The 19,140-nt window shown below is 51.6% G+C and overlaps 3 protein-coding genes across 7 annotated transcripts in view; 1 reads left to right on the top strand and 2 right to left on the bottom strand.

The window, feature by feature from the left end:
- Positions 1 to 3,837, bottom strand: part of AHSP (alpha hemoglobin stabilizing protein) — a 12,881-nt gene extending 9,044 nt beyond the window's left edge. The window contains exons 1-2 of one of the 2 annotated variants that reach the window (XM_029947154.1): positions 3,755 to 3,837; positions 1,810 to 1,916 (exon numbers count right to left, since the gene is read on the bottom strand). The gene's annotated coding sequence lies outside the window, so the exon portion shown is untranslated. Of the gene's footprint in view, positions 280 to 1,809; positions 1,917 to 3,754 lie in introns of those variants that run through there. The other variant, XM_029947155.1, reaches the window with a different exon arrangement.
- Positions 43 to 14,307, top strand: C8H16orf58 (chromosome 8 C16orf58 homolog). Its single transcript, XM_029947150.1, has 13 exons — positions 43 to 372; positions 617 to 731; positions 5,048 to 5,093; positions 6,661 to 6,693; positions 6,779 to 6,884; positions 8,213 to 8,314; positions 10,485 to 10,555; positions 10,635 to 10,819; positions 10,899 to 10,956; positions 11,327 to 11,397; positions 12,047 to 12,190; positions 12,288 to 12,365; positions 12,861 to 14,307. Exons 1-13 carry the CDS (start codon positions 76 to 78, stop codon positions 12,956 to 12,958), a joined length of 1,404 nt encoding a protein of 467 aa, XP_029803010.1. The 5' UTR covers positions 43 to 75; the 3' UTR covers positions 12,959 to 14,307.
- SLC5A2 (solute carrier family 5 member 2) lies at positions 9,321 to 19,140 on the bottom strand. Of its 4 annotated transcripts, XM_029947149.1 has the most exons (15): positions 19,015 to 19,133; positions 18,400 to 18,471; positions 18,219 to 18,323; positions 17,221 to 17,385; positions 16,817 to 16,922; positions 16,509 to 16,589; positions 16,123 to 16,352; positions 15,670 to 15,805; positions 15,319 to 15,426; positions 15,053 to 15,203; positions 14,762 to 14,930; positions 14,475 to 14,690; positions 13,574 to 13,703; positions 11,063 to 11,133; positions 9,321 to 9,433 (listed from the first exon to the last, which is right to left on the bottom strand). In XM_029947149.1, exons 1-14 carry the CDS (start codon positions 19,126 to 19,128, stop codon positions 11,087 to 11,089), a joined length of 1,830 nt encoding a protein of 609 aa, XP_029803009.1. In that variant the 5' UTR covers positions 19,129 to 19,133; the 3' UTR covers positions 9,321 to 9,433; positions 11,063 to 11,086. The 4 variants fall into 4 exon arrangements, with proteins under 4 accessions (XP_029803009.1, XP_029803007.1, XP_029803006.1 ...); XM_029947147.1 differs by lacking the exons at positions 9,321 to 9,433; positions 11,063 to 11,133 and adding an exon at positions 13,024 to 13,488 and having other exon boundaries at positions 19,015 to 19,140; XM_029947146.1 differs by lacking the exons at positions 9,321 to 9,433; positions 11,063 to 11,133 and adding an exon at positions 13,024 to 13,506.

Below are 19,140 nucleotides of genomic sequence, written 5' to 3'. Positions count from 1 at the left end.
CTGTACAGCCGCCGTAGCCACGCCGGAAATGCAGTCCTGCCACGTTTCCCGGTAACGGGCCTTAAGAGTTGAGAGATGGCTGACAGCACGGGTCTTAAAGCCCCGCTGTGCTCTGAACAGTTCGGTTCCGGGGCGGCCCGGGGCTGCTTCGCCGCAGCCGACGGGAGCTTGCAGTGGGAAGCTCGCGGGTGGCGCTGGTGGGAGCTCTGCGGGGCCTTCACAGTGAAACCCCAAGGACGGGATGGCGGCGGAGGCGGGGCTCTCGGGACGGCCTCACCTCTCTCGGGTCTCTTAGCAGTGTTCCTGCCGCAGGGCTTCCCCGATAGCGTCAGCCCGGACTATCTGCCCTACCAGCTCTGGGATTCCGTGCAGGTCAGCCCGGCCGACGGGGGGGGGCGGGGGGGGGCGGGGGGGGGCATAATACAGCCACGGGCGAGGGAGACCATGCGGGCCACCTGTCTCCCCATTTAGAGATTGGAGGCTGAAGCCGAGGGCGGGGGTGTGACAAGTTCCAGTTCACACATCTGGAAGAGCTGATGCTAAATAGCACTTAGGCCGTCGTGCCCCTGCGCAGACTCCTCACCCCACCTTTTTTTTTTTTTTTTTTTTCCTCCAGGCCTTTGCTTCCAGCCTCTCAGGCTCCCTGGCCACCCACGCAGTCTTGCTGGGCATAGGGGTCGGGAACGCCAAAGCTTCTGTCTCAGCTGCCACTGCCACCTGGTTGGTGAAAGGTGAGCTGGGCCCCTGGAGCCTCGCTTGTCACTGCTGTCAGCCCTGCCACCTCTCCGGCCTCGGGAAGCCCAGTCTCTCCTCTCCCCCATCCCAGTGGGCTGGCCTCTAGTTCTGGGCTGTGATGTGTATATTTCTGGACTCGTGCCTGATTGGAATCTGGGAGCCAACTCTCCCCAGTCCTTAGAACAGTGGCTTGTACCCTGTTAAAAACCAAAATTCAGTTGGGTTAATTTTAAATATTTTTATTGCTTTTATTCAACGATAATTAGTCGCCCGCCACCAGAATAGCCTCATCCTGAGCACCAGCCTTGCAGCCACACTCAGTTGCCTGTACATACTGTTGAGAGTTCCCAAATCATCTGGAGCTCAAGTCCCTAAGTTAATCATTCTCCTCCTTTATCCCTAGTTTCTGTGTAGGGCTGCATGAGACCGGTAATTGAATAAAACCAACAGCTTCCTGAGGTGTGGGAAATTTGTTAGTTCTAGAAGAAATACAATTTTGTAATAGTCCTGAGTAGGAAAGAGGAGGTTCTGGGAAGAATGAAAGGCATTTTAGGGGCGCCTGGGTGGCTCAGTTGGTTAAATGGCCACTTTGGCGCAGGTCATGATCTCACGTTCGTGGGTTCAAGCCCCACATCAGGCTCTGTGCTGACAGCTCAGAGCCTGGAACCTGTTTTGGATTCTGTGTCTCCCTCTCTCTCTGCCCCGCCCCACTCATGCTCTGTCTCTCTCTGTCTAAAAAATAAATAAAAAACATTAAAAAAAAAAAGAATGAAAGGCATTTTAGAACCTCTTGGAATACTAGATAATGGTATAAATAATAACTTATTATAATCATCTGTTGGATGTGGACAGCTTTTTTAAAAACTGCTAATGAAAAGTAAAGCATATGGTTTGGTGCCGTGCCACACTCACTTATGGCTGTCTCTACTGCCCCTTGTGTGTCATTGCTGTTCTCAGTGGGGAGTTACCAGACCCCAAGGGAAGGCTCTTTCTGCTTGGATGAGCCTGGCCGCAGCTCTGGTGAACCTCCGTGGATCTTTTAGAGGATCAAGAGGCCTGTGCTTGCGTCCTTACCATTACGACTGAACAGACCAGCCAAATGTGAGCCTCCTCTTGAAAGCAGCCCTTTCTCTGATAGTGGAGAAGTGGTGATCTGTGGCTTGATGTTGTAGTCTTCTTTCCTTTTAATAATAATAGTTCACACAGTGTTTATTATTTGCCAGTCATTAAGTGCACTGCCTTTGCAGTAACTCTGAGATGGGTATTGTCATTATCCCCATTTTACAGATAAACTGAGGCACAAACAAGTAACTTGGCTAGGGTCACAGCCAGTAAATTAGAGGGCATGGATTTGAAGCAGAGTGTGTGTTTAATTTGGGCCTCTTCTGTTGCTCTGCTATTGGCTGGGTGTTTGGAATTCAGTAGTTGATGTTTTCATCTCATTTCTAACTATCCTAGTCTTCTTGCCAACATGTTGCCTATATATGTCTTCAAGTTACTTACTTAAAAAAAAATGAGATCACTTTAAGATATGCAAAAATATCCATTTTTTTTAAAGCCTGTTGTTGGTACTAAAAGAAGCTTTTTGAAAGAGTTTACAAACTCCTTTCCATCAAACCTAGGAAATTTGTATGCAGAGCTTTATGTAAGAAACTCCTTGGGAATTTTCTGTAGTCATTCCCACACTCAGAGCTCTTACTGGAACATGGGATTAATTGTCATGACTAACAACAGTCATTCTCCCAGAAGCTAATATTTTGACAGCCTACCACTGTATGCCAGGGATTTTGTGCTCTTATGTGTAATATGTAACTTAATCTCCGCAGCAGCCATGTTAAGTAGATATCATTATTAATATACTTTTCAGAGAGGAAAGCTGAAGCACAGAGAGGTTTAGTCACTTGGCCTGAGTTAACATAGGGCCAGGATTTGGACCCACCCCAATGGACTCCTGTGTCTCACTCTTGACTACCACACACTTTTGCCAGTGGGATTCAGAGCGGAGCCTTTTATAAATTGCGGACAGCTTATCCCTTACTGCTGCTCAAACATTTCTAGGCCATTACAGCTCAACGAATTGTAAGTGAGGCAAGTAGGAATTAAGTTTCCTAGTCTAGTGGACAGCGTTGACTTTGAGATAATAAGAAGGCTTTGTGTCATTATTGCAGCCTAGTGCCAACTGCCAGATCCTGACAAGAGCCTTGCCGACTGCTGATGAAAGAGAGGATAGGCTCCCTTTGCACCCAGTGACCCTTGTATGCAGGACATAAACCTTATTGGCTACGAGTGTGTAGTCAGAAGGAAGAAAAGTTGAGTCTGGCCCAGTGAGCTCCCTCAACAAGTAAGAATACCCTGGGCATGTTCAGAGTCCCTAAGTTGATCCAATACAAGAATCTTAAGTAGAACAATAAAAAATTTTGTGGAGAATAAGATATACTTGAAAGGAAGAGGTTAAGGTAAGTGATGGAGGAAGCCTGTAAAGCCACCTGGTGGGTGTTATTTCCAGGGACACACAGGGGACAGAAATGTAGGAGCAGAGCAGGCCTGGTGGAAATGCCTTGTGCACCTGCCTCCTCTGGTAGCCACTGCTCAGTGCCAGCCAGTGGCGGTAGTAAGGGAGGGCAGGCTCGGTGTTGCTGTGTCTTCAGGTTCTTCCCAAAAAAAAAACCCTGGGAAATTCAGATTTTCTTGTAAAATGTCCTGTTTTTATTGACTGTCTTCCCGGAGCTTCAGTTGCTTCATCTGTGAAAGGAGGTGCTCTCTCGAAGTTCATAGGGTTGTTGTGAAGATTGAAAGGAGTAGGGATTTCAGGTGGCCACCAGAGTGTTTAGTGATGTTCCTCACGCCCAGGGCTGGATAAAGATGTCTAGGTAGAAGGCCTCACCGCCCAAGGATAGAGGTTGTGGCAAGGGGTGGGCACACCTTTTCCAGTGGAGAATGGGGAAGGCCAGCCTATGCCCCCACCTTTATATGTTGTAGGGAAAACCAGCCCTCCCCACAGCCTAGTTTCCCTTCTTACATTTGCCACTTAAGGGTCCATGCCTTCAGTTTCAAACAAATGAAGAGTCCTCTGTCCACTGCATGAGGCCTTCCCAGTTGCTTGTTCCTAAGACGGTCCTTTGTGACAGGCCCCCCCCCCCCCCCGCCCCGCCCCGCTGAACTTCTGGAATGCTGCTCTCAGTATAAGGGGTGTAAATCAGGCATTGGCAAACTCTGTAAAAGATGTGATGACAAATATTTTATACTTTGCAGGCTATCTAGTTTGTCACAGCAACGATTCTGCCATGTGTCACAAAAACAGCCACAATCTGTAAATGACTGGGTACAGTTATGTTCCAATAAAACTTTATAAAATAGGGAGTAGAAGACGACAGGCCACAGTTAACTGATCCTGGGTCTAAATCAGTGGTTTTCATACTGATGGTTTGCTTTTTTACACTGGATTTTGAGTCCGGAACCATGACTTCTGGGTCTCTGGTATTCTCCTTAACCTCACATAGTATCTGGCAGAAAGTAAGTAGCCAGTAAGGTTTGTTCTTCAAATGAAGGTCTAGCTGATTCTAGAGACTTCTGTGACTCTCTTTAGCCTGAGGAAGACTCTCCCTCTGCTGCACGGCCCCAGCTGTCCGTCATCAACCTGCAGTTCAAGTCCCTTTTTTAAAACGTATACTCTACTGAGTATAGATGAAAATTTAAATTAAAATTCACCTGTGACTCTATTGCCCAACCTAAGAGGTAGAATATCAACAATAACCTCTCAACTTTCCACCCAGGAGTTCCTGCTTTTCCTTTTTTTTTTTTTAACAGGTTTTCTATATAGATATATTTACAGAAATACTGTCTTGTTTAGTTTTAAAGCCTTATGAAAAGTGTATTTTGTTCTAGATCGTCTTCGTGGCTTACTTTTTCATGCACGATAATAGTACCAGGATTCCTCCATTTTGATATGAGTAGTTGTGCATTAGGTTTTTCCCTGCTAATATTGCCACTGAGGGAATGCACTAGGATCTATCTGTGCATTCTCCTGTTGAGGAGCATTTGTGTTATTCCCAGTTTTTTGCCATTTATGGATAATGCTGCAAAGAATATTTCTGGTCCATGTCTTGGCATGCATGGGTACATTACTGAAGAACTGCTAAGTCTAGAGCCTTCTGACCCCATCATACAACTCTGTCTATCCAATGTATATTGTACCAAACTGAGCTCCTAGGGCAGTGACCCAAGGTGAATCAGCTGTTCAGGGCCAGGGTCTGCCAGGCTCAGCAGCCGCAAAGGCTCTTCCTAGTTCCTTACCAGTGCCTCTCTCCCCCAGATTCAACCGGCATGCTGGGTCGCATCATCTTTGCCTGGTGGAAGGGGTGAGTTTGTCTTCTTGGTCTGGCCACTCACCCCAGATGGGGGTCATGTCTGTCTTCTCCCTGGCTGTGTTTTCAGCTCCCCCGTCTCCTAGCAGTCTCAAGGGGAGGAAGGGGAGATTTAGCAATTACTTCGTCAGAGCTAAGGAATCCTTAGTGAGTATCCAGTCCAGGTGACTCACCTGAGCAGTGAAGCCACAGAGCCATTGCTATGATCAGATCTGCCTTCAAAAGCGTGGATGTGCCACTCTGCTGGCCATCATGGAAAAATAGAGCCACAAGGTCCTCTGCTTGTTGAAAGGGAAGCCTGAACAAGATTGTGCTTAATTCAAAAGGAATGCTCTTACTCCAAAAGCTACTTTGGTGGCTCAGGTACTTGACTGGACTTTGTGGAGCCTGGTAGGGAGTGGACGTGGGCCAGTCCTCAGGATCCCTGTCCCACATGGAATCAGACTTACCATTTATCTAGAAGAGTGTAAGGATCTTATGCTCCCTGCTTCCTTCTCAAGCCAGTATTGGGCACCCTTAGGAGTGATTTATTATCTGCCATTAATCTTAGATAGGCAGTCCCTACAATCTGTTCAGTGAGATGGCTGATGCAAAGTGCATACCATATCGTGGTACATAATAAGTGCTCAGAAAACACTAGCTGCTGTTAACAGCTCCATGCCTCACAAGCTCTGTATCATCTCTAGTCCTTAGAACAACTTTGTAGAGAGGACCGAATATGTACATTTTACAGATGCAAAGCAGACCTAAAAAGGGAAGTCACTTACCCAAGTCACACAGCTTATAATTAAAAGTATCAAAAGTTGCTTTATTGGGCAGAGCCCTGGAACAGGCCCACACGTTCTAGTCTTGCCTTTGCCATTTATTCCCTCAGGAATTCCTCATGTGTGTCCCATACCTCATCCAGGAATGCTCCCTTGCCCTCCAGGAGATGTCAGAGTAAGAACAGAGCTGAATTCTAAGCTGGTCTGAGGGCTGCAACATCCCCTTGTGTGGTATCCATCCTCTTGTGTGATAGAAATGTCCCAGGCCTGGATGTCAGAGCCTGCCTCTTTCTTTTAGCCTTTTTCTTTTTCTTTTTTTTCCTCTTGGCCCCCGCTTTCCATGTGATCTGAAGGAAGTCATGTTTCCTCTCTGAGCTGCTTCTCTGTCACCGCGGGGGTTACACTAACTGTAGTTGTTTACCAGTCCAAACTATGTGGACTTCTTGCTGGTTACCCTTGACCATGGGGGAAGAAGAGGGGGGAGCTGGAAGAGGGACCCAGGGATGACCTCTCTCAGAGGCGGGCCAGAGGGCAGGGAGCAACCACGAGACAATCAGTTTTTTTCGCAGACGTACCCTGGGTTGGTAAAGGGGAGACACTGAGTGACCACTGAAGGTCCTCCCAGCTAATGCTATTTCAGGCAGCAGTGACAGGGTGTTGGGACAGATGTCTGCCTCGAGTATGGATTTTGCTGAGCCCTTCAGACTTTACCTCAGGCGAAGGGATGGCCTGCATTGCCCACAGGATGTGTTTTCTCCTTAAGTACAAATTGCAAACCAACCTCTCCTCCCCGACAGGAGTAAACTGGACTGCAATGCCAAGCAGTGGAGGTAAGGAGGGGCTGAGACGGCGGGGAGGGAAGTCTATCGCGAAGTCTCTTACCTCCGATCTCTAACCTCTGATCCCCTCCCCCAGGCTTTTTGCTGATATCCTCAATGATATAGCTATGTTCCTTGAGATTATGGCTCCCGTTTTTCCAGTCTTTTTCACCATGACCGTCTGTACCAGCAACCTGGCCAAGGTACCCACCTCTGGGGCCCCCCTATATCTGCCTTGGTGGTGATGTGCATGGGCTTACTATCCTCCTCAGCTAAATCTCCATTCAATGCTGTTATTTTCCTTCCTAAATCTCTCCAGCCCATTTACTCCACCTGTGTGTCACCTGGCGGTTCCTTATTGCTGCAAAAGCCTAGTGGCTTCCTAGGTAGTCTGCCTGCTTCCATTCTGCCTCTCTTCAGTTGCTTCTCAGAGCAGCCCATAATCCTTTTAACAGTGGGAATCCAGGGCACCTGGGTAACTCCGTTGGTTAAGCGGCCAACTTCAGCTCAGGTCATGACCTCATAGTTCGTGGGTTCGAGCCCCATGTTGGGCTCTGTGCTGACAGCTCAGAGTCTGGAGCCTGCTTCAGAGTCTGTGTCTCCCTCTCTCTCTGCCCCTCCCCTGCTCACACTCTTGTGTGTCTTTCAAAAATAAATAAACATTAAAAAAATTTTTTTAAATTAAAAATTAAAAAAAAAAGAATGGAAATCCAATAAGTTTACTTCCCTGACTCCACTGGATAAAACCCTTAACAAGGATTGCAAGATTCCACGTGATCAGGTCACCTCACCTTAATTTGTACCACATTCCTCTGACCTTTGAGCATTATTTCTTCTGCCTGCATGACAACGTGTTTGTTTATTTGTCTACTGATTTGTAGACTTCATGAAAACAAGGGCTATGTCTAAGTTATATCACAGCAGTAAATCTGTGTCTGGCATCTGAGAGATTTGATCAATAATGAGATGGATGACAGTGGTCAGTGACCCTCATTGATGAGTGCTATCAGCCTAGATCTCAGGGATTGAGGTCCAGGTACACTGGGAGGTCAGGACCATCATTGTGGGTTCTGACCTGGCCTGGAAGACTTGACTAGGCCACCTCTGGGACAGGAGGAGAGGACTTCGTTATAGGCAGAATGTAAACATAAAGTTGAAAACCAGACTGGGCCTGAGAGCTTAGCAGAGGAGCAGGTGCAGCCAAAGTAGGAGTTGCAGGCCGGGGAAGTTCTTAGCTAAGAACATTCTGTGGGCCTCCACCTTGAGGAAAGAAATGGAGTTTCTTGGGACTGGGCCATAGGGAGCTATGGCAGGCAGAGCTTTAGTTTTCTCCAGGAATAAGAGGGGAGGTGGACCTAGTGGAATTCTGGGGATGAGAACAAGATACTAAGGACAGCAGTCAGGGTTTTGCTGTTTGATCACCTGATTTTCTCAGACTGGTTTGAGTTATTTACTTGGCTCAGCCATAGAGGCGCCTGTGTTGCCATAGCACATGACCATTCTGACCTTCATTCTCCCTTTCCCCACTCAGTGCATTGTGGGTGTGGCCGGTGGGGCCACTCGGGCGGCCCTGACCATGCACCAGGCCCGGAGAAACAACATGGCGGATGTATCAGCCAAGGATAGCAGTCAGGTGAGCAGCTGGAATTGCGGTTGGGGAGAGTTGGAGCGGGGAGGCAGGTTAGGCCATGATTTAGGTCTATGGAGAGATGTACCTAAGTGCTCCTGAGGGTAGATGGGGGAGACACAGGAAGAAGGGGAGTGCTCCCTGCTCTTGACTCAGATTGAGGGCATGAGTTCTGGTGGCAAAATGTCCAAGCTGATCATCTTAGCCCCTGCCCACTCCCTGTGTGCCCAAGAGTGGGCCCTTGCCATGACCTTCACCGTATCTACGCCATAGACCCAAACTGGGAGGTGAATGTCCGGTCATGTGACACCCCATATGTTAAAGCGCTTGGCAAGTCAAAAAGTGCTCAGCATGTGAGGTGGCTGGGGTCATTGGCCAGAGGCCTCCACTTGACAGTTTCATTGGCCTTTCTGGTCTAGGTCCTCACCTGACCAGGGCACCCTCAAGTAGAGGTGGGGACACCTGTAAGGCTGCACTCTACAGATATTAGATCCCCCCCCAAACCCTTGTGCTAAGTGCTTATGTGCATTTTACCGTTTAATTCTGACACCAGCCCCATGAGGCAGATACTATTATTATCTCTGTTTTACAGAAGAGGAAAGTGAGGCCCAGTTTAGAAGTGTGGACAGTTTTCTTTGACAGTGAAACAATTTAGAAATCTCTGTTCTGTCTAGTACTACTTTCTGTCCTTCTCTAAATTGTTTTCTCAGTTTCTAAATAGAAAATTTTTAAATATAAAACTAACTCCTTTCGGGGCACATGGGTGGCTCAGTCGACTAGGCATCCGACTTCAGCTCAGGTCATGATCTCATGGTTTGTGGGTTCGAGCCCCACGTCGGGCTCTGTGCTGACAGCTAGTTCAGAGCCTGGAGCCTGTCTTCAGATTCTGTGTTTCCCTCTCTCTCTGACCCTCCCCTACTCATGCTCTGTTTCTCTCCATCTCAATAATAAGTAAACATAAAATAAATGAAAAACAAACTCCTTTCAATAATATTAACACAAGCTAAAAAAATATATTACCATGAGCTAATATTTATTATGCACTAACCATGTGCCAAGTATGTCATTTATATGAACTCATTAAATCCTTGCAGTGGCCTCATACAGGGGATACTTGTTGGCATTCTAAAGAGGAAGAAGTTAGAGAGAGGTTCAGTCACCCTGGGTACCCTTCCTTCAGGAAATGGTTGAACTAATTCTTCCCCACTATCTCTTCCATAGGTCGTTAGGAAGGGAGAAATAAGCACTTAGGATCTCCCAGCTTCAGGCCTGCTGTCTCTCGCCGGCTCTTTTTCTAACCCCCAGGTGTCCCCACACCCTCAAGCTGTGTTTTTCAAGCCTCAAGCCTTCCGTAGTCTGCAGAGGCAGGAACACCTCACAGGGACAACCCAGGACATGCGCTCAGTCCTGTGGCAGGCCCCTGCTTTCTGCCGAAGTTGCTTTATTGCTGCTTGATGTGGCCGCTGGAAATGATTATTCCCAGCCAAAGGAGAGGAGGTCCTCCTGCTCCTGTGTAACCAAGGCCTCATCTCCTCTTTTTCATCACAACCACCGCCTTTATTTCCCCAGCCTGCCCCCTTGCCAGGAGAGCTGGGTAAGAAGAGGTCTCCCAGCCTCGGGACCAACTCTCCCTTGGACCCCACTTCAGGGGCACCAAACCAGACCCTTCTCCCTATGATGACTCAAGGGCAGGTGGCCTCATGTTTGTTATCCTCGGGTGAGCTCAGTCAGGCCATCTCAGGCCAACAGAGGGTTCTAATAATACTGATTCTCAAGGGAAGAGGTTTGGACCTTGTGCCTTTCTTCCTGGGTGGTTCCTTGACTCTTTTGCAAATGAGCCTCCCAGTTTTGCATACCAAGGGGCTGAGGGGGATCAGTCTTTTTAAACCACCAAATAAAAGTTCTTCCCTATTCTGCGGACACTCAGTTGCCTAAGTGTAGGGCTACTCTGATGACTCTTGCAAAACAAAGACGTGTTCCAAGGACATGGTATCTACCTGGACAGAGAAGCAGCTTGGATCTTAAATGACAGCCCACTCATCAAAAACATTAAAAACTTATTAAGGCTCCCTCATCAGTGTAGGGAGCGCGGGACGCTCTGGGGCAGGGAGGAATGTGGTGAAAGCCTGGCCTGGAGGGAAGCCCTCCCAATTCCAACTCCTCTGCCTTTTCCTAGGAGACACTGGTAAACCTGGCCGGGCTCCTGGTCAGCCTCTTGATGCTTCCCCTGGTGTCACATTGCCCTAGGTAAGCCGGGACCAAGGGCAGGGCAGAGGTGCCCGGCCCGGCCTCTGCCCATGTTGACCACCTCACTCTGTCACCCCAGCTTCAGCCTCGGTTGTTTCTTCTTCCTCACTGCCCTTCACATCTACGCCAATTACCGGGCAGTCCGAGCCCTTGTCATAGAGACCTTGAACGAAGGCCGGCTCCGGCTGGTCCTGACGCACTTCCTTCAGAGGGGAGAGGTGCTCGGCCCCGCTTCAGCTAATCAGATGGAGCCACTGTGGACAGGTGATCCACCCCCTTGGTCTCAAGTACTGTCTCCCAGTCTCTCCCCCTGTCTGGGCATCCTGACTCCAGCTTCCCACAGGTTTTTGGCCATCTCTGACTCTATCCTTGGGGGTCCCGCTACACCGCCTGACCTCCAGGTAAGTGGCTCAGTGTCTCCCACCCATCAGTGCTGCCCCCCCCCCATTCTCCCCACACATTCCCTTTATTACAATTACACTCTGGCCCCCCCTGATTGGGCCTCACCTCTCTATTCTAGGTTCTTTATTTCTACTGAACAGACTTGGGGTCAGCAACGGTGCTTGAGGGGAGCAGGGCTGTAACAGAGCAGACATAAGAGATATATTTGTTAGATGCAGCAAGAAAAAGCTGAATATGGGGTGCATGGGTAACGGCTGAGAGGTGGGAAGTAGGTGAAGGACAAATGAGCTAAGGACAGTTCAGTTGACTGGATGGTTATTCCTGCTTTTGCTTTCTCCTCCCCCCACCCTTCACTCTTCTTTCCCTCAGTGTCTTTGAGCTGCATCAGCTGCTTGAGGGGCACCAAGAACCCTACCTCCTTCGCTGGGACCTGTCACAAAGTAAGTGTGCCCTGCTCTTCCAGAATTAGATTCACCCTTTTGAGGTCAACTTCTCATTCCACCAGCTCCAGGGCCTCAAGCCCTGGACAGTTGAGAAGCTGCCTGGTGTCCTGGAGGGAGCTCTAGACTATAACTTGGTGCATTCAAATTATAGCTGCAAGACTCAATGAAATTCACTTTGTCCCTGTGAAACGTGAGTCTTACATACTTGCTTTATTGCCTGTGTGTTCTTATGAGAAAGGCAATTATGCAAAGCACTTTGTACACTGCGACGTACTCAGATAAGATTATGACCCTCGGTTACCCCTGGAGAACTTTCCTCTCTCATCCAGAGTCACCTGTTGAGGAAACAAGCACTAGAGTGTACTGCTCTGCTGGTTGTGTGCTAAAAGACGCTGCTGCTTATTGGACATGCAAAATAAACCCACCTCATGAGCTACTATAACGTTGTATTTGGAAATCGGGCATCGCAATGTGGGCAGAACACTGGGGACAACTGGAGGTGGGGTTGGAATGGAAAAGGGTGAAAGGTAGCCTCCATCCATGCAGGCCAAGGCCTCAGGGCAGACAGGGATGAATCAAGGTGGTAAGTTTGGGAATGTTTTGGGAAGTGGCCCTTCCCTAGTAAGTCTGTTCCGGGTTTCTCCAGACCAGGTGCAAGTCGTTTTGAGCCAGACGGCAGGCCCTGAAACCATCCTAAGGGCCGCCACACACGGGCTGGTGCTGGAAGCCCTGCAGGGAGATGGGCCCCTCCCAAGAGGGCTGGAGGAACTGAGGAACCGCGCACGGGCAGGTAAGCACCTCACGGTCTAGACTACTGATGGCTCAAGGAGGAAGGACTCTGTTCCCCTTGGGGACCTCAGAGCTTCTGGGTCTGCACCCCCCTCCAGGTCCAGAGAAAGACAGCTGGGCCATCGTCAGGGACACACACCAAGTGTTGGACAAGCTCTTTCCACAGTTCTTGAAAGGTAACATTTTTAAGCCCTGTGGCTCCTTGGCCTCTGAGCCTTCTCCCCAGAGGCTCTGTCTAACCCTATCCCCACACCTCTAGCTTTGAGGGGAGGACCTGGTTTCTGTGATCTTAAGTCTGGACCTCATTTCCCTGTCAATAGGTTGGGAGGGTAGGATGGTCTCAGAGACTGGGTCACGTTAGCAATTTGTAAGAATCCCAGTTGGCACTGAAGAACTGGGGGGAGAGCTCACGAATGATGATGACGATCTTTCATTTAGCACCTCCTCCATTCCAGCTCTTTTCCATCATGTGCTAACTCAGTGAATTCCTCCTGTAGCCAGATGGGGTGTTAGCTCTGTTTTGTGCCAGAAATGACCCAGCAGAGGCAAGTGGAGCCTGGGCCGTGCACAGAGCATGTACCTGGCCTGTACCATCCTTACCACTCTCCCCAGGATCAGCCTAAAGTCTTCTCTCCCGCAGTCCAAGCAGCACCCTTATGACCTCTCCCCAGGTCTGCAGGATGCAGGCTGGAAGACTGAGAAGCACCAGCTAGAGGTGGATGAGTGGAGGGCCACATGGCCTCTGTCTCCAGAAAAGAAGGTCTTGTGAGCAGCCCAGATGGAGGCCCAGGACCCAGACAGAGCCTGGAGCAAGCACGCTTTGGCCACAGCACGGTGTGGGAACAGCAGCTTTATTTTTGCGTAGGGGAACTGCTGTGGCGGTTTGGCCAAGGCCTCGTGGGCTGTGACTGCCAGTCAGGTAGCCTGGGCCCCGGGCAGTGGACAGAACAGGAGCCTTCCCCCTCCCTCTCCTGCCCTGCTCCCTTCTCACCACTGCAGGCTCCCCACTCCCATTCATCGTGAAGCTGAGCCCTGCCCTGGCAGTGGCTCATGGTATCCAGCACCGCTGGTCTCAGGCATAAAAGCCCCACAGGAACGTGGCCACGGCCATCATTAGCAGGGCATTGAAGTTGACCACACGGGCCCAAGTCGAGTCCTCGCTGATGTCCTCCAGCCGCCTGGCTGCTGCAGCCACTTCCTCCTGGCTAGGGGCCGGGGGACTACCCGCCCCACCACTGGTCATTCCACAGAACCAGAGCAGGCACCGGCGGAACGGGCCTGGTCCTGGGGACTGGGGCTCTAGGGACAAATGACGCCCTACAGTTAGTGTGAGGGCACTTGGCTCCCCTGGTCCTTAGCCCCACCTCCTGAAGCAGTGCCTTACCCTCCATCTCCACTGCATGCTCAGGACACCCATTCTGTACAGGGGGTGAGGTTGAACCTTCTAGTTCATCAGCATCCAGGTCCTCCCGCGGCTCCTTGCTGTGCCGTAGACTGAAAACCAGGCGGTGGAGCTGAGGGGAGCGGGGACCAAGTGAAAGTGCTGTTCCACCACCCCAGACCCTGAAGTCCCTTGTCCACCTTAGCAGCCTCTGACCAGCCTATATACTCAGTCCAGACTCCGTTCACTCAAACCCAACTTTCCATGGCTGCCCTTGGCCCTCATACTAAACCTAAGCCTTTCAACTGTGTTTAAAGCTCTTGGCCCTGCTCACCCCCTGCTTCATCAACCCAAGTCCCTGTCTACATTCAAACTGTAGTACTTCAGACTCTGGTCTTCTAGTCCTGCTAACAGAGTACCTTCCTGCGGTTATTTGTCCACATAGTTTCCTCCTGCTGCCTTTCCCCGCTTCTCTACCAGCCCCTCCTTCTGCCCAGCTCCTTTGTCCTGGCCCCCAGTCAGCCCTGCCCTGGGGCGTCTACCCTACAGCAGCACAAGACCAAATCCTTTTGTGGGCCTTCAAGATGGTACTCTGCCCCTCTCAGCCACCAATCAGATCCTGTGCTTGAGTGCCACAGGCCATGCCAAGGACTTTGGGGGACAGTCTTCAAGCCACCTCCCCCCAGACCATCTCAAATAAATGTCATTTAAATAAAACATTGTTCTTGCTTTACAAATGCAACTTCCAGCTGGACTCCCAGCCTACCCTCATTAGCCCTCAGTATAGAAATTCAGGTCTTCCCCACTGGGCATGCCTGGAAGTGGGCTGGCAGACCAGGGGTAGAGAGGGCTACACTGACACACACGGTGCATGTTTGGCACCCATCCAGAGGCTGGCACTTACGTGCTTGCGTGGGATGGGTGCCGTGCACAGTGAGACCACAAGAATGAGGACGCCAGAGCAGACGAAGAGCACAATGGCAAAGTAGAGGTAGTGCACACGGCAGAAGAGTGCCGGGCACGCTGAGGGTCGTACACAGGTGCCGGAGCCAAAGGAGAACTCGGGAATGAGGCGCGCCAGCCCCATAAGCAGGCCCCCGATCAGTCCCCAGAAGGCACCCTGCCAAAGGAGAGAGTGTCAGCCTTTTTGGGCTCTTCTGACCCAAGCTCACCCCCTACGCACAGGCTCACCTTCTCGTTGACGCGGGGCACAAACAGCGCCAGCACAAAGACGGCAGACACAGGTGGCGCCAGGTAGCTGGACACTGCCTGGATGTAATCAAAGAGCTGCCCGCCCTGCGCCGCCTGCACCACGGGTAGCCAGGCCATGGACACCGCCACAATGAACACCACCCAGAGCCTACAGTGGGTGGCCATCAGATTTTACCCCGGACCCCCGTCTCCCCCAATCCTACAAGTGTTCCCTGCCCCCACCCCGAGGCTGATTTAGGGGGCAGGACCTGGGGGAAACCCAGGCCGCACCGTCCTACGAGCAGCAGTTCGCGGTCCCCTGCGTGGGGCCGCAGGCGCATGTAGATATCCATGGTGAAAAGCGTGCTGCTGCTGTTGAAGATGGAGGCCAGTGAGGACATGAGTGCGGCCAGCATGACCGCCAGCATGAGTCCACGCAAACCTGCAGGCCAATGGGAGCTGTGAGTCCGGGGCCACCAGGGTGTCCCCAGGCAGGTGTGGGCTTGGTGTGGGGTCACTCCTCCCAGTGGCAATCCTCAGAGCATGCCTGCCCTCACCATTGGGCATGAGTTTCACGACCAGCCGCGGGTAGGCGATGTTGGAGCAGCCCACCTCTGTACCGCACACATGCTTACACACCTCAGGCACCACACACGCCACCTCATCTGCAGGCAAGAAAACATGACGTGGCTAGAACGGACCTGGTCTGGGAACTCAACCCCCGAAGTGGGGATGGGAAATCCTAGGGGAAGAGAAATGGGACCCCTCATGGGAGGTGGGACCAGGTGACCAGATTCCCAAATCAAAGGACAGGAACAGAAATGTAAAACAAGCATCTGAATGCATGCACAAGAAAGGGGCTGGATGGGGCACAGGACGCTTGATGGGGGTGGGGTTGCAGACGTTACCTGGATAAAGAATGCGGCTGATCATTCCCGGCATGACCATAAGGAACATGGGCATCAGTTTCAAGTAGCCACACAGTATGCAGCCCGCCTTGATGTGAGTCAGGTTCTTCCCGGCCAGACAGCGCTGCACGATGACCTGGAGTGATGTCCGTCCAACTATCTGTGACCAGTCCCAGATTCTTCACCCCCTCAGGCCTTGCCTTAATTTTGCTCTAATTCAGGCCTACCTCTGGCTCAGCAATTCACTTGCCGTCAATTCACTTTCACTCACAGACCCAGATTCTTTGGACCCCACTGGGGCTGGTTTAACTCCATCCTAGCCAAGTTCCAGACCCCTCAGACCATGCTGTGTGGCTCCCACAGATGGGTTCCAGATCCTCCCATCTCAGCCCCGCTCACAGTGGTTCTGGTTTTGGCCCAGCCTAGCTCCCGGGTCAAGCCCTGACCCCGCACCTGGTCGCTGCACCAGTACCAGCCCGAGACGATGGTAAGACCCAGGAGCAGTGCAGGCCATGGCAGGTCCCCCGTCACAGCGTCCCGGAGCAGGTGGAAGGAGTCGGGCCGGGGTTGATAGCAGGAACTTGAGATGTTGCCCACGGCCGGATCCTCAGAGACCGTCAGCGAAGTCATTGCCCCCAAGTATTTATCGAAAAGCCCCGAATACCCGCCTACCTCATGGAAGGCTGTGAAAGCAAGGCTGTCAGGGGACCTGGGGCCCAAGCCAAGGCCCTCCCGAGGACCCACATGCTGGAGACAAGCATGCGCTGTCTCTGCTCCCAGGTGGAGAGCTCTGCAACTTGCAACCTCCATGCCCCTCCCCCACTGGTTGAGCTCCATACCGTAACCCATGAGGATGAAGGCTCCCCCAAGAATGACGAAGGTCTGCACCGTATCCGTGTACATCAGCGCTGCCAGCCCTCCTGCAATGGGCTTGGGTCAGTGGAGACAGCCCAAACAGACATATGGTGTCTGTGCAAATTTGAAAATGTGCCCCTTCCTGGAGAGTAGATTTCAAAGAAATGGTCCATTCTCCAGGCTCATGTTCCTGAGCATCAGGAGGCAGGGCTTAGTGAGCAGAATGTGTTTCAGTGATGCTCCCAGCACATCTCCCCAGCCCACTCCTTTCCTAAGCCCCTGCCACAGCAACCTGTCACAGTGTAGATCATGGTGATGCCCAGAAGGGCGATGACGGAGGCATAGATGTTCCAGCCCAGAGCCTGTTGAATGAATACTGCCCCGGAGAACATGTCCACCTTGGGAGAGGGAGTGATCGCACAGGTCAGCACCCAGGAGCCAGGACAGGGACCCAGGTCTACCTCCTTTCCAGACCATGAGCTTACATGGCCACGCTTCAAAGGTTCTCTCATTTTTTGATGGTCTGGCCTTCCAGGTCCCACCTATAGTGGCTGAGGCCCCAAACCTAGTCCTTCCAGACCTTGCCTCCATCATGGTTCTTACAGCGATTTTTCCTTGGTCCCGCCCCCTCCAGGGCTTTCTAGAGACCTCCATTCCATGATCCTGCCCTTCCAGGGTTCCTCCATGAGTGCATACCGAAATCTTGGTAAAGATGTACAGAAAAAGCGAGAGCACTGACAAGTAGAGGCGGATACGATGGCCTCCGAAGCGCTTGCGCAGGTACTGTGGCATGGTAATAACACCCGCCGTCAGGTACACAGGCGCAAAGAGCCAGCCGAGTAACAGCACCACGAACAGCGCCTGCGGGCACAGCATGACAGCGGAGAATGACTGAGATCCTTCCTTGAGTGAGCCCTCTCCACTGAAGGGTCTAAGAGACCTCTTCCTGAATGTGCTACACCAAGGAAAGTTCCAACTGGGGGCCCAGAGGATGCAACTGCAGAGTATGTCCCCAGACCCTGGACATGAAGGGACAGGGTCTGGACACCTTCCTGGGCCTTTAACTAGAGCCCTCCTAGTCCTCCCAGGCCAGTTCTTCCCAAGATGGGTCCTATCTCCCCACCCCCAGCACATGAATCCAATCATAGACTCCTCAGCCTGATCCCAGCCTCTGCCTGAAGGGCTACTTCCTCTCTTCTCCTCACCCACCCAAACTTTCCGTCCCTCAAGACTCAGTTTAGAGGCCTCCTCTTCTAGGAAGGCCTGATCTCCCAGCCCTCAAAGACAAGGCTCAGTCCTAGAGCTTTGTCTCCTTCCCACTTCTGCAGGGGCTTTAATTTGGTCCAGAGATCCTCACAGGCCACAGCTTCAAGAGAGCACCAGAATAAGGACTTGATGATCTTTGAGGCTCTTCACCCCACTGCAGAGGAGTAACTCAAGGCCACAGAGGGCAGTAGCTAGTTCAGGCTTACACAGCAAGTCAGGAGCGAGACCTACCCCTAACCTGAAGGTGGTCATCTCCAACATTCCCCTGCCTCTAAGGCAAGGCATGCAACCCTCACTCGAAGCCCAACCACACCCCACTACTGGGAAGTCCCACCTCCGGTCTTACATCCCCCCTGCTTGGGGCAGGTGTGACAGTTCCAGGGGCTCCCACTGGGGTGGGGATTATTGACAAAAAAAGAGTGTCTCACATTCCACTCAAATCCAGCCACGGCCAAGCCGCTTGCAGCACCAGTGCCTGCCAGGCCCACAAAGTGGCCACTGCCGATGTTGCTGGCAAAGAGAGAGGCCCCGACCTAGATGGCCAGAGGTGGGGGTGAGCTAGGCTGCTTCTCTAGGCCTTCTCCCACTCCACGGCACAGCCTCTCTCACCGGCCACCACACCATGTTCCGTCCCGCGAGGAAGTAGCCGCCAACAGTGCCTCTGTTGGTTCTGCACATGGACTGAGGGACAAGATCGGCGGGGAGACTTAGGTTCGGGGCACATCTTTGGACTTCATTAGCCTTCTCAACACATTCCTCAGCCTTGTTTCAGGCTGAAGATTAACCAGTCCTGGTCTCTTTTGATGATTCCCACCCAACCCCCTACCCCAACCTCCTCCAAGGCACCCAGGGCAACCCGGGCCATAACCTAGTGCCCAACTACCCAAGCTTGAGTGTGACTGGATTTGGCCTAACTTTTCCTGAGGCCTTGAATATGGATGGGCTTCTGGTCAGAAATTACGTAGACAGGGGAACAGAGACCTCATTTAGAATGCTGTCCCTGATGGAAAGCCACTGACCCCTTCAAATAGCCCAATCCAAGGGTGGGAAGACAAGGAAATGAGCGTTGGCTGGGCCTTCCTGAGGCTACCAAAAGACTTGCTTGCCCCTCAGCCCTAGATGTTTCCCTCAAAGATCCAGGCATCCTGCCCCTACTGAACATAGGATCTGCCTGAGACTTTTCCCCCAGAAGTCTGGCCCCCAGAAGCACCCCCAATTTCTCACCCACAAGCCGACACCAATGACCAGCAGGAAATAAGCAGCAATGACCAGGATGTCAGCAGGGTTGTTAATTAGGACCCTCTGGTTTCCCAGTCCTGGTGCAGAGCCTGCCTCCATGTGTTCCTCCAT

The sequence above is a fragment of the Suricata suricatta genome, chromosome 8 (genome assembly GCF_006229205.1).
Source record: "Suricata suricatta isolate VVHF042 chromosome 8, meerkat_22Aug2017_6uvM2_HiC, whole genome shotgun sequence".
Lineage (NCBI taxonomy): Eukaryota > Metazoa > Chordata > Mammalia > Carnivora > Herpestidae > Suricata > Suricata suricatta.
The sequence above is the reverse complement of the archived record's forward strand: the minus strand, read 5'-3'. Positions and strand labels throughout refer to the sequence as shown.